The sequence below is a fragment of the Plectropomus leopardus genome, chromosome 11 (genome assembly GCF_008729295.1).
Source record: "Plectropomus leopardus isolate mb chromosome 11, YSFRI_Pleo_2.0, whole genome shotgun sequence".
NCBI classification, from domain to species: Eukaryota; Metazoa; Chordata; class Actinopteri; order Perciformes; family Serranidae; genus Plectropomus; species Plectropomus leopardus.
Genome location: NC_056473.1, coordinates 23434296 through 23447996, shown reverse-complemented (window position 1 = coordinate 23447996; position 13701 = coordinate 23434296). Strand labels below are relative to the sequence as shown.

General features: G+C 41.8%; 1 protein-coding gene across 1 annotated transcript; it reads right to left on the bottom strand.

Moving 5' to 3' along the window:
• Positions 1 to 5516: 5516 nt before the first annotated feature.
• ascl1b (achaete-scute family bHLH transcription factor 1b) lies at positions 5517 to 6958 on the bottom strand. The gene has a single exon (XM_042496800.1). The coding sequence runs from the start codon at positions 6821 to 6823 to the stop codon at positions 6212 to 6214; it is 612 nt and encodes a 203-aa protein (XP_042352734.1). The 5' UTR covers positions 6824 to 6958; the 3' UTR covers positions 5517 to 6211.
• Between the last annotated feature and the right edge of the window lie 6743 nt (positions 6959 to 13701).

The following is a 13701-nucleotide window of genomic DNA, read 5'->3' as shown; positions in this document are numbered from 1 at the left end:
AGTCTGTTACATTTCCACTGTGATGGTTGCATCATGCATATCCCACCACAGCTCCACCATGTTTTCACTGCAGTACCCAAATTTGGATTGTGTTGCTCCCACAAATGATAGTGAAACTGAACCTTGGGCCTAAAAGGGGTTCCCTGAGAAACCTATGAGTAAAATCTCAGAGTCCACATCTATTGTTTGTTTGATCTATGTCAGGAGATCTCTGATAAAGTCATTATTAATGTTAAAATAGTGTACATGTGATCTGAATAAATATAGCTGGAGAAAAGTATTGTTCCTACTGCACTCACTCAGTAATCATAGGTAATCATATTCTTCTCATTTGCACATTAAAACTTGTGTTCTTCTATTACCAACCACTAATTATTGTCACCATTACTGACTTGGTTCTCATAACTCCAGAACATGTTTTCCTCATCTGCCTGTAGACTATCCTGCACTAAAAGGCATCATCTCATGCCACTGTTTTAGTAACAGCTCCACTTTATGGTCCGATATCACGGTGTCCATCATCCTCTTTCCTCCACCTAACCCCAGACATCAGCTCCAGCTATGCTCTTCCTGCCCAGTCAGGCCACACAAGTACAAAAACCCTCTCCCTCTCAAGCTCTGGACAAGCAGCCCACTCCAGGCTGCAGGCTGCAGTCTCTCTGAACCATCATTACAGTCATTAGGCAAGAATAAGCTCTGTATCACAGGAGTCCACCAGCATCCAGTTTAACCCAGCACAATTAGCACATCCGTTGGAGTAGAATTACCCTGTAAAATGAGAATGCTCCGGACAAAAGAGGCAGGAGAGTTGGAGTTGAAAAAAGAGGGTAAGTGTGAGGGAAAGGGGGAGCGAGGAGGAGAGGAGAAGTAAGGGAGGACGGGGTGAGATTAAAATTGTTTGAATTGGGTCCACGCTCGCCCCATTCATTTGGTATTCTGCTCAAATCAGGGCTTTTGTTCAGCCTGGCGTAAAGTAGTGTCAATCATCTCGACCCGGTTTTGTAGAATGGGGAAATTTATTATGAATTTGCTCCTGCAAATAATGAGGACTACCCCCTGCCTGCTCTCCCTTTTCCCTCCTCCTTCTCCCCCCAAGCCACCTCTCCTCTCTCCCCCTCGCCTCCACCACCATATCAATGCTGCAGAATAGGCAATAGAGAGTGAAGTTAGCAATCTCAGGGCCACTCGCACTCTGGACCCACATCAAAGTGACAGAGACGTCCAATCAGATTTGTCTTACAGGCATTACATGATGAATATGGTGCGGCCGTAGCACAAAAGCGCCTTTGTGTCTCCTCCGAGCAGAGACTATTCACAGCCCGCCACAGCCAGCCAGAGTGGAAGTAAATGGCCAAAAGGGCCCAGGCCAAAAAAAAAGCACCCAAACTTGTGCAGCACAATGGCCCATGCAAATCACAGCCCCCGCCACCTCCACCCTACCACACATCCCCACCACTTCCATCCCTCCACCCTTCAGGCCTGGGCTTGGTTCCTCCTCTGCTGGGTCGTCTGAAGTTTAGGGCCTATTCACACACATACAGAGGTGTCAGTTAAAAGTGCTGAGCTGCACGCATTCAAACTTTCATTTGAAAAGAGAGAGATTTCTTTTTTTTTGCAAGATAGAAGAAAAACACGAGTCGAATGAGTGACTTTTTTGTCAGAAAGTAAGAGTGACTTGGCGGCTGTGGGCGAGACTCCCATTTAGCAAGACTTTTGCTGCAGGGAGGATTTCCAGCACACTGGAGGGGCCCTATGATGGTTGCTTGGATTGAAAGAAATGATAAAATGAAATGTGACGGCCCAATTTTGGCACAGAGAGGACTTATATCAATCCACATATATTCCTTCAACACTGCAATGAACAATAAAACTCAGTGCACGTAACTGCTTCTAAGTGTAGAAAAATCTTAAGCAGATATTCAGTGGAATGGATAACTCACTGTGGTACATTTTCCACTATGTAAAATGAAATCTCTTAATAATGGTGTTTGAATCTGATACCCAAAAACGATCAAGAACAGCCAGTTTAAGAGCCCGCTTCATCACAGCAGATATTAGCATCTGCACTGGTTCAAATGTCAGTTCCTGCTGTGCTCCTGCTGTGCCTGCTTTTTAAGAAAAATCTGACAAGTTAAACTTGCTCTAAGAAAAAGACTCTAGTGAGGAAAAACAGCTTAGGCAGCATGGACAGCACATAAATTCTAAATTTAGTAAAGAGAGAGGAGACTTCTTCAAATCTAAATTGCCCTTATTATCATGGTTGAGAAACAATGTCACCAGCAGTGACTGACAACAACATCTATCAGAGCAAAATCAGAGTAGTGTCAGCAGTGATTACTGCAAAGTACTCGTGCATCCATAGCACCACTACTAGGACAGTACTTAATCAATAGCCAAGGGGTCAACAGATCTGGCTTAGAACCAGCTGCATGGTTCTGTGTGTGTGTGTGTGTGTGTGTGTGTGTGTGTGTGTGTGTGTGTGTGTGTGTGTGTGTGTGGTGTGTGTATGTGTGTGTGTGTGTGTGTGTGTGTGTGTGTGTGTGCATGTACTCCAAATCAGTTCAGCGTGTTTTCTCTCTATGTTAAATCTAAATGTGTCTGTGACTCTGTTTAAACATTAACGCCTCTGTAAGCATTGCTCAAGGCCGTGCGCCATCTCTCCATTCATTTCCATCACTGCTCTGTCTGTGGTCATCCCTTCTTTGTCTGAAACTTATATGATGTATTTGCATCATTACAGCTGTTGCTCAGTGTTTCGCAACTAGGTCAGTGTGTTGTTTATGTTGTTTGCATTAGTTTTAAAAAATGTAATGATATCATTAAGCAATTGTACAAAACTTCAAATTGTTGTCAAAATGTCAAAAATTTGATAACATGTTAAATATTACAGTTTTGATTTGTCCCAATTGTGAAATATTAAGTAATCAGAGAAATTGAGAGGGGTGATTCTTACCCGAAGTAATGCAAATTAAGTAAAAGTCTGGTTTCTCTGTGTTATAAGATGAGCTTTTACTCTAGTCTGCAGCTCCTGATGTTGTTGACCTGCAGAAAGATGTGGTACAGGTACTGACTCTTCGTGGGCAATGACTTCAGAGACTTATTATTAATTATTTTCCTTTTTTTCCAAGTGAGCCAACTGAAAATATGTCATTATCAGAATCAGAATCATACCAGAACTTATGATCAAGAGTTTAGGTCTTCTGCAAAATGAATACCCTGATGTCTTGTGCGAAATAAACTACACCTTGAACTCTTTCACTGTTAAATTAATCAACATTTCATCTGTTCACAGGCTTTTTTTTTTCAAATTTAGATAAGTTAAATAAGATACTAATAAGTGAAGAACAAAACATTAAGAATTGGATCATTTTATATCTTATTGTAGCTGCACTACTTATATTTTGATTATGAAATAATTGTTTTTATAGAATAGTTTTGTTAGATGCCGTGCATGTCATTTCTAAAGAAATCATGCTCATACTGAGAGAAAAAAAAACGTTTCAGTGGCAGTTAGACTGTTATCATGTAAATATTGTTTACTTGTAAAATAATTTATGTTATGGGGCACACACTGATAAGTTTTTTTCCCAATGGTGTCAAAACATCAAAGCAACAAGTTTATAAACTAGTTCAGCAGCATGTAATTTATACACACATGGCCTCCAGTTCCTATAAAACACCATAAACATCCACTCCTATGACTGCATGCATAGCAACAGATGACAGATGACCCCTGACAACCTCTCTCTCAGCCAATGTAGCCCTTTATAGTCTAGGTGTGTGCGCATTCTGTGTTTCCATGGTTTACGCATACATTTGCGCACGAAAAACGCATGCATAAATAAGCTGCGTGTGATTGATTATTCACCTTTGGATTATGCCAAAATTAACATCGCTCGTATGTATTGTCAAAATGAAAATGACCCCCGGACAAGATGACATGAATAAATCTATCTTCGCCCCTGCTCCTCTTTATATGGCTGAGGAGAAAATGGCATATCCATCTTAGAAGACAAGAGACAAGCGCTCACTTTCACTCGGTGCCCTGGCCTCTGCCTAACACTGAAGGACATCAGAAACATCATTTCAACCGTACAATAATGGAGCAGCGGGGAGTTTTGCGCCCAACATTGATTTGTCTTTTTGAGCCCCGGTGACGTCGGAGGTTATAAAGCAGAGCGTAATTAATGTCATTTATCACTTGTTGGATGTTGTCACTGACTTCACCGACAGGGCTCACATACGCGAGCCGTTAACCAATGGGAGCGCCGGAGCCTTTGTCACCGAGTACAGGCACGTGGCTTACACCTGCAGGCTGCAGAGAGTGAGTGCGTGTGTGTGTGTGTGTGTGTGTGTGTGTGTGTGTGTGTGTGTGTATGAGAGAGAAAGAGAGAGAGAGAGAGAGAGAGAGAGAGAGAGCGTGCATATGCATATGGCACACTTTCAGTTGCAAGAAAAAAAACATTCCAAAAATCTTTTAGTCTGCTATGATTTTCAAAGTCCAGAAGAGAAAGTTATGCTTTTCTGACTCACTGCTAACGCCCATATTCTTCTCGGGTTTTTTATGTTGGCTGATACAATGTATTTTAGTCTTTAAATCCATTATAAAATACTAAAGCTATAAGACCAGTTTCAATCAGCCTCCCTTGTTCCCTAATTTCCACTCCCACAGAGAGCACCAGGTGAAATTAAACTCGTTATTTCTCGTTATGCCTCGCTGAATTTGGCATCAGTGTTTAATTACAATAGAAGATCTTCCATAATTGGCATAATGAGGCGCAAAGGCGCACACAATAGCGCTCACAATGTGGTGTTGTGCTCCCCATTTCGCAGGAGATGGGCTTTTTGGTTGGGCTGTGTGTGCCATGAAAAACACAGTTGGGGATACAACTAGTCTACAACCCCAGGTTTTATTTAGATTGATCTCAATCGGGCAATAAGAATTTTGACCCCTCTTATTGTCTTGCTGACTTTCCCCAGGCCGTATTTCAAAGTGTCTATACCCTTTGAGAGAAGTGAATTGCACCCCCCTCCCTCCCCCCTGCGCTGCAGGCCCCTCTGGGCTATTGGGTAAAGGCAGTGTGCGCAAAAGAAACAATGCAATGCATGAAACGTAATATTAATCTCCCCGTCCTGAATGCAGACAAAGCGCTGTAGAAGGTGCACGTTTATAATGGTTATTGAGTGCTCACCCAGCTGCGCAATTTTCCCCCGTGTGCCCGACCAAGTCGGGAAAAGGTCATGCAGGGGCTTTGAATAGAAGAGAAGCTCCCTAGTTTGCTCAATTACCGCCACACACACCCCTCTCACAAACACACATTTGAGTATAACTGTGTGCAATATCAGCTGAAAAACCAAACTACTACAAAAGCATATAATATAAATAGATTCATCTTTATTTATAAAACTTGTTTTACACAAAATATATCTGTTAAAATCAAATATTTACATTTTAGGCTATGGGAAACGGAGAACAAGTGCATACATTGATAAAAGTCTCCTCACCACCTATTTTTTAAAGAAAAAAAACTACAATCTGTCACAGGTAGTAGCCTTGATATTGCTGTCCAGTCACACAACTCATACATGCCAACTCACTGTCTCACTGACAGCTGGCTCTCACAACACTGTCAGGAAAAGGTGGCAGTTGTTCAGGAACATTGTTTGTTTGACTCATTGTACAAAAATATGTCTTCATGTTAAAACAATTATGATACAGTTTTGTTATTAAACGGGTGGAAACAATGTACAGCACGTTAAAAACAGTCTGTTGATGCATCATCTTTTGCCTTGTCTTGCAGCTGAGGAAGGCAGTCCTGCTCTGATGAGACACTCATCAAACAAGTCCTCTGGAGCTGCAGCGCCATCTCTGCAGAGCCTGCTGTGTCACGTATTAATTGCACTTATTCAAACATAACATCAACAGTTCTTTACGTCCACGCGTCAACGTGACACCGAGTCCAACTCCCTCCTTCTTGTGGGGACTTCGGGGCGAGTATTCATGCTCTATGCAACAAGAGGCTCCCTCTCTCTCACACTCACTCTCTCTCTTTCTCACTATTGCTTTGCTCCTGCAGAAGCAGCCCGGGTGAGGGAGGGAGGCAACAGATCACTTCCAAGCACGGAGGGCGAGACTGATCTGATGCCTTAAGTCTTTTGTCAGCCGCTTTTACGCACAGACGCTGCTGTGTGGTTCTGGATGCTGTCAGCCTCAGTACCTGTCGAACCAGGTTGTAAAGTCCAACAGCTCTTGTTCCTCGGAGCTCAAAGGCTCATATCCACCTTCATCTGATGAGTAGGTGGAGTGAGGTGACTCCGGGTCGGCGGAGTAGCTGTTGGAGAGTGTCGGGGATGGCAACCCGCACTGGAAAGCAGCTGACACAGCGTCATGTTCATCCAGAAGTTGTTGCAAAGCTCTGATGTACTCCACCGCAGACCTAAGGGTCTCCACTTTGCTCATCTTCTTGTTGGCGGCGCCGTTTGGCACATGCTGACGCAGCGTCTGGAAGCCCATGTTGACTTGTTTGACCCGGTTCCGCTCTCTTTCGTTCCGCCGGGCCACGGCCACGGGTTGCTGCTGAGGGATGGAGTAGCCGAGGCCGTTGAAGCTCAGACGCCGCTTGCAGCGCAGGAGCTCCGGTGAGCTGGAGCGCTGTCTCTTCAGCACCTTGGTTTTGCTTTGGTAGCCGGCAGCGTTGGTGCTGGGGTGCACGGCGGGGACAGCGCAGTCCTGGGCCGGGGCGTGCAGGCTGATGCTGGCGTGTCTTTCAGTAAGTCCAAAGGTGAATGCGGTCTGCGTGGTGGTGATGGTGGTAGTTTCCATCTCGCTGACAGTTCTGAAGTGACGGACGCAGAAGGCGAACGCAGCCTCTAACAGTGGGACAAGACGAGCGGAACGGGGTTGGCAGTGTACAGCTCTCGTGTCCTTCGCGTGGGGACCGTGTGGCTAACTCTAGTCCAAGTCTCTCTTGACTGCTTACTCCACGAGCCGATCTGACCCAAACTTTGGCAGCACTCCTCTTTTTCAACACGCGCCCCAACACACACCCCACCCACCCCTTTTTGGAGACGCACGCTTCGTCGCGAGGCCCCGCCCCCGCTGTGTGATTCTTCTGCACGCCGACTCCCCCGGGCCAGGCGCGTGGCTCCGGGAGCTCAATAAACAATCCCGAGCTTTCACTGCGCCGGGAGCACGCGCTGGGCTCATTTACATTCCAATGTCTCTAACTTGAAGGCCCATTGGTCGATTCAAACGGCCTGCAACCATGCGAAAAGAAAGAAAGGCGAAAAAAAAAGACAGAGAAAGACGGCAAAAAAAGAAGAGAGAATAAAAAAGTGAATGGTTTGCTTCTTTGAGATGCCTTTTGAATTCGACAATGTACCCCTGGCAAGTCTTCAAATTATCAGTCTTTCCCCCCCTCGGCCATCTCTCTCCTCCAGCTCTTTACAATCACAAATACCAAGGACGCTCTCTCCTGTATCCAGGCTACAGCTTTACAGAGCTAAATAAATTGCAAGCGTGTCTCTGAGCACAATAATTGGCAATTATAAAGCTCGCGTACGGACGCCATAAATGTTAAAGTAAACACTGTGTTTATGACATGCAGGCGTCCTAAAGACCACACAACAATTACCTCTCAACTCAGTGGTCTGCAGATCTAGTTAGGTGTCACTTGCTCGACAGGTTATCGCTAGAAAGTCTTTTTAGATTCAGCACAACGCCTGAACTCCCATCTGAATGCAAACAGTTTATTTAATGTTATATATTTGTAATCTTTGTTTAAGGCGCATGGAGCCCACAAAGACCTGTACAAGGCAACTCGAAGTGCACTGATGCAGCATTTCAGCACCACATCTGACTGGACAGTTAAACACCACAGCAACTTCACCCTCTAGTTTTGCTTTCTTTTCGATATAAGTCACATTTTTTTTGTTTTCAGTAACTTTAACTGCACAGTCAGTATCCCAAGAAGTTACTTGAAATAAATTTCCTATGTAAAAAAGCCAGCAAATTCTGGCACTGAGGCAGCCTCTGGAAATCTAAAGACAGTTGCCCACGATATATATGGGACACTTGCGGCCTCTGGCGGCAAAACATGGTAACTACCTCCTGTAACTTCACTGTTATTTTTGATTGATTAAGGGAGAGGGGGATTCCCAGTCAGTTTTTAGTGGTTAGTCTTTTCCTCTTGGCTGAGAGTGCTCTGATAAAAAAGGAACTAGTTTCACAATCACATCTTGAGACAAAATTTGACTAAACTTGTTAATCAAAGACACAAACATTTGCTCAGTGGTGGAAGAAGTATGCATATCCTTTACCTATGTAAAAGTACTAAAACTACACTGTAAAAATACTATGTTACGAGCAAAAGTATTACATTGAAAGTCAATGTAAGTAAGTATATTCAGGTAAAAAAGTACTTGAAGTATTAAAAGTCAGTTAAAAGTATCCAATGCAGGAAATTCTAAAAACTCAAAATTATTTAAAAACAGTAAATACCCCCAAAACTAAGTATTTTTAAAACAATTCAATGTTTATCAAAATCATAGGCAATTAATTTTATGTCAATCAACTGATTAATAAATCAACTAATCATTGCAGCTTTACATGAATAAACTGTCTGTTAAGTTAATCTATAACAAATAATCTTGTATGTACTTGTGTTGTGTTTTTATGCAAAATCTTCATATATACAGTAACTAAAGCTGTCAGGTAAATGTACTGAAATAAAAAGTACAATATGTCCCTCTGAAATGTATGGCAGTAAAAGTATAAAGTGACAACAAAAGAAAATACTCAAGTACAATACAACTACCTGAAATTTGCCCTTAAGTACAGTTGTACAGTTGTCATACTTTTTCTTAATTTTTTCATGATGAAGGAATGAGTCAAGTATGTTTTCATATTCAATGCTATACACGATATTTTTATGTTGGTGTAATCAATGTGACTTTCACTGTGCTTTTTATGCTTCTGTGAACAGCTGTGCTTTGTATGGCATTCCCCACTTTCAACTTCAGATTTCCCCTTTCTCGCTTTCCTCTTCCTGGCCAACAGCAGAGGGCGCTGAGTGAAAATAAAAGTAAAAACCCTCTATTACTTGCTCAGTCAGCACAGGTAATAGCCTCTGTGTCTTGAAATGGTATCTGCCCTGATACTATCTGATACAGTGTCTGGTAAAGCTGCCAATCCCAAAACATGTACTGTGATAACCTGTGCCAATGAGGAAGTCTTATGATACATAGAGTATGCAGCACTGTTGTGCTGTTGTGTAAAAAATTGTTATGGAAAATTCAGACTGATGAAAAAAATGACTTACTGTAAAAAAAAATGTTTTGAGCGTATCGAGACAAATATTTTCATTTTCTGACATGTATTTTTTTGCAATATGCAGACTATGAGAAAGATTAAGTTCCTGAAATGGTGCTGAATAAGGATATCAGACATTGTGAAATTTACTATGGAAAGTTTTAGGCAAAATTCAATCAAACTTTGTTGGACCTTACAGTAGTGGTTCACTGGAAAAGTATAGTCAGTTAGTCCACAATGAGTCATGCACAGTCTTCAAAAACCCGTGGAGGGGTGTGAAGTATGCAGCTCAATAACAGTCTTATATTTTTAAATACACACACTACAGAACTGTGTGTGTATATAATACAGCATCTTAGATTAACTACTAATGCTATTCTCTATGTCTCTCCTCCACACAGAAATAAACAAACAAACAAACACACACACACACACCAGTTTAAGCTGAAGCCTGCCAAAGTGTTATTCATAGGTAAGGGTGTGGCTGTTTATGGGAATCCTATCAGGTTTTTTGAAACTGCAGTGGCGCAACACCCACCATTTCTGAATTAATAAAACAATGCCTCAAGTCAAAAGTGCAGCGATTAGACCTGGGTGTTAATGCTTATCTTTCTGTGCATGAGTGCTACAGGGATAGATCGACATGAAAGAGGAAGAAGAATCAGAAATCTAACTAGAATCCCCAGTAAAAATGCCCTTGTGAAAGCTTCTAAATTTAACCAAATTGCGCTTGCTGAATACAAGTTCCTCCTCCAACATTTCGCATTCATACATGTTTGTGCTGACAAAATAAGTGCCATCATCATCTTACTCATATTTTTCGAGGGCCACTGTGGGGTCATACTATTGGAGACTAGAAAAATGCCTTTCAAGCAAAACAGTTGACTTCTCTGAGTCATATGTAGGCATTGATGGAAAAAGTATTCAGATTCTTTAGTTAAGTAAAAGTAGTACTACCAGACAGTGAAAACACTCTATTTCTGATAATACTTGCATCCTTTTACCTTTAGTAAAAGGATGCAAGTATTATCAGCAAATTGTACTTCAAGTATAAAAATTAAAAGTTTTCTATGTGCAGTTATATCCTTTCCTGACAGTGTTTTACTATTGAATATGATGTTTTTGATTAATATCAATCCTGTGATAATGTGTATGTTGCATTTTACTGCCATGGATGTTTAAAGATGTGCCAATTTTGACTATTATATACTGTCACGTTGGTTAATCTACAGCAATGCATCATATTCTGTAAAATCATCATTTGTTACAAGGAGACTTTTCATTACCTCAGAAAAACAGCCCTGTTTTTAGTTTTGTGACAACACATTTCCCATTCTGATTCAAGAGGGTTTTATACATCGTTTATCTTGCCTAAGAGGTACAAGAAGAATAAGTATAAAGCCGTATAAAGTTGCAGTAAATAGAAATACTCAAGTACAGTACAAGTACCTGGAATTTGTACTTAAGTACAGTACCTGAGAAAATGTACATAGTTACATTGCACCGCTTTATATGATCTGCTATTCTGCCAAAACAAAGTCTATAATTCCATTTCCAGACAAGTTTACCTAATGATATTACCTTTACATTGTAAATAAAAGTATGAAATAGGATGTGAGCCCTGCATGTGGTCTCTCAATAACCAGGCTACATCCTTCCTGGCCTATGTTTTCTACAGGCATCTTCTACGAGGACCCAGCAGTATTTCCAGTCATTGTGAAAAGAGAAGCACTCCATTAGAACATGTATCGCTTCCCTATTCCTGACACATGTAGATGGTCTGTGACTTTGTGAGCCAGATTTCTAATACAGTCAGTGGCAGACTGATGCATAAGCGTGCTTATGTCTCAATTCTTAACGCAGTCTGTGGTCAGGACAACAATAAGCAATTTTACCCAAGAAGCAAGTAAAGAGAAGTAGGCTTAGTGACCTTCAGTTTGCACAGTAATGCAACACTGACCATTTGTCCTCTCCAGAGGGGGGAAAAAAAGTAAATATTTCACAGTTGTGTTTTCCTGATGGTAGAAGCTGATGGTAGAAAAAGGAAGCAAGGCCTTATTTTGGTAAAGCCGAGTAGTGATTTTTGGTAATGTAGATTGAAACGTATGTCATAGAAACAAGGGAGTCCCCATTGGACTCTCACTCACTGTTTGGTTATTAATATTCTGTCTCATTCAAACACATGATACAACCACACACCTGCAGGATTCTGACTCTGAAAGTCCCCATTAACACTTGAACAAACTTCACATTTGTTATAAACAACGGCACATTCACTGGTGGATTCTTTTGTCTAAGTTCGTTGGAACGGGGCTGGTTTCATGAGACACTATTTTAGTGAACAAAACCTCTCCAAAAGTACAGATCAAAGCAGGTCGGCCTAAATGCCTCAGCCAACTAGCTGACACAGTCACCAGTTGTCATCAGAACTGAAAGCACCAACATACATTAAAAAAAGGCTCAGCGGGCCTTAAAACTTTTACATTTATGCATGAAAATGCAGTGGAATGAGCCTGCAACCACATAAAGCACAGAAAATGTGTCCTCTTGGATGCCCCTGTTGCAGATAATACACAATAAAGTTCTATCAAGGATACCTATTTAGTGGAGAAAGCATGATAAAGTGGGCTGCCTTTCCAGTGAAGAAAACATGACTAAGTTTCCTCTAGGCTAAATTCCAGTAGAGAAGACATAATAAAGTTCTCCCTAGGCTACCTTTCCAGTAGAAAAATGTGATGAAGAGCCCTCTGGAGCTCTATTTCAGAAGAGAAAACATGATGAAGTGCCCTTAAGGTTACCTTTCCAGCGGAGAAAGCATGATAAAGTGCCCTCATGAGTGCCCCTCCAATGGAGAAAACATGATAAAGTGCTTCCTAAGCTGCCTTTCCAGTGGAGAAAATGTGATGAAGTGTCTTCTAGGATTGAAAAACTTGTGCACTGGTGCCCCACTGCATGCAGCTGGTGCCCAACCGCATGCAGCTGGTGCCCTTTCCATTTCATTTTCCTGCCTCTAAGACAGTCTTATTCCACCACTTCCTTGAACCTTCATAAGGTAAAGCACCTTTCTGAAGTGTTATCCCCTGTACCAAGCATGTAAGAGAACTACGATGGCCAACAAGAAAATGTGGCTTGGCCCTATCCAGAGTCAGAGTTGGTTTGTCCATTCTGGGCTTCTGTAGACCAACATGGTGGACTCTATGGAAGAGGACCTCCTCCGTATGTGGACATAACGGCTCATTCTAAGGTAACTAAAACACAATGATTCTTTGCTTCAGGTTTTAAGATCTACTGTATATACTAATGAAAACATCCATAATAATATGATATTCTGCCAACAGCCCCAGGGCATATCTGTAGAGAAAGCATGTGATTTAGATTGGGGGAGGAGCACAAAAGTAGCATGACAGATGCACGTTTTAAACTGGACAGCAGCAACAGGTGCATTCATAACAAGAAGCCGGCGCAATTATACCGACAAAATGACGTCTGAGAATGACCAACAATCAGCAATAATGAGTAAAGATGCATGCCGCGCGTAAATACGCACAAACCAACACAACAGCATGACAAGCAACACTGCTTAAAGTAGCTCAGCTACACAGCAGCATGGACCAAACCATTGCACAAAGGCACATAAATGGCAAAAACTACCACAGCAGCTTTGTTTAGGCCCTACACTACCCCAACCAGCTAACCACGGGCAAACAAATAGGCCCACACACACAATACAGAAAAACAACGCTATAATCTACAACCATGAACAGCAGACATGAGATAAACGTGAAAACTGACTACTCACTGTGCACCATTATTATTTATGTCATATATGACATCATAATTCAGCATTGCATACACCTGTATGTCAAAATAAATCTTGGGGATCTCACATTAATGTAAAAAAGAGAAAGAAATATGTAGGCTTGACGTCAATCTCCAGGAAAAAAGGTAAGTTTAGATAGATCTAAAAGCAAAAGACTTATCTGATATATGAATGATAACACGGGGGATGTAATGTTATCACCAAATAGCCCACAGTGTCCCTCTTTATTTCTATCTTTATTAGTCAAAAGGGGGGGGGGGGTTATTATTGATGTGTTCAAAAACAAGGCTTGGCTCCATCCATGTCTATAAAAACATATGCTATTGTCTTTCGAGGCGGATGATGAAACGCGGATTACGTCGTGATGCAAGAGAAGAGGTCAGACGCGATCAGCATAACTACTTTCACTTTAGAGAAATTTCCACACTGGACATTTTTCAGTAAGTCCTTTTCTGCATCCGGTCTGCAGAGGGTGCATTCAATTCAGTCACCGTGAGCGGCTCGATCGTCTGTCTAGTGCTCTGCGAGAGGAGGTGTCGTATTGCTTGTCTATAATCAAACTCACCCATTC

Excerpts from the sequence above, each read along its gene's own strand:
- ascl1b (XM_042496800.1), bottom strand. The coding sequence starts at position 6,823 with ATGGAAACTACCACCATCACCACCACGCAGACCGCATTCACCTTTGGA.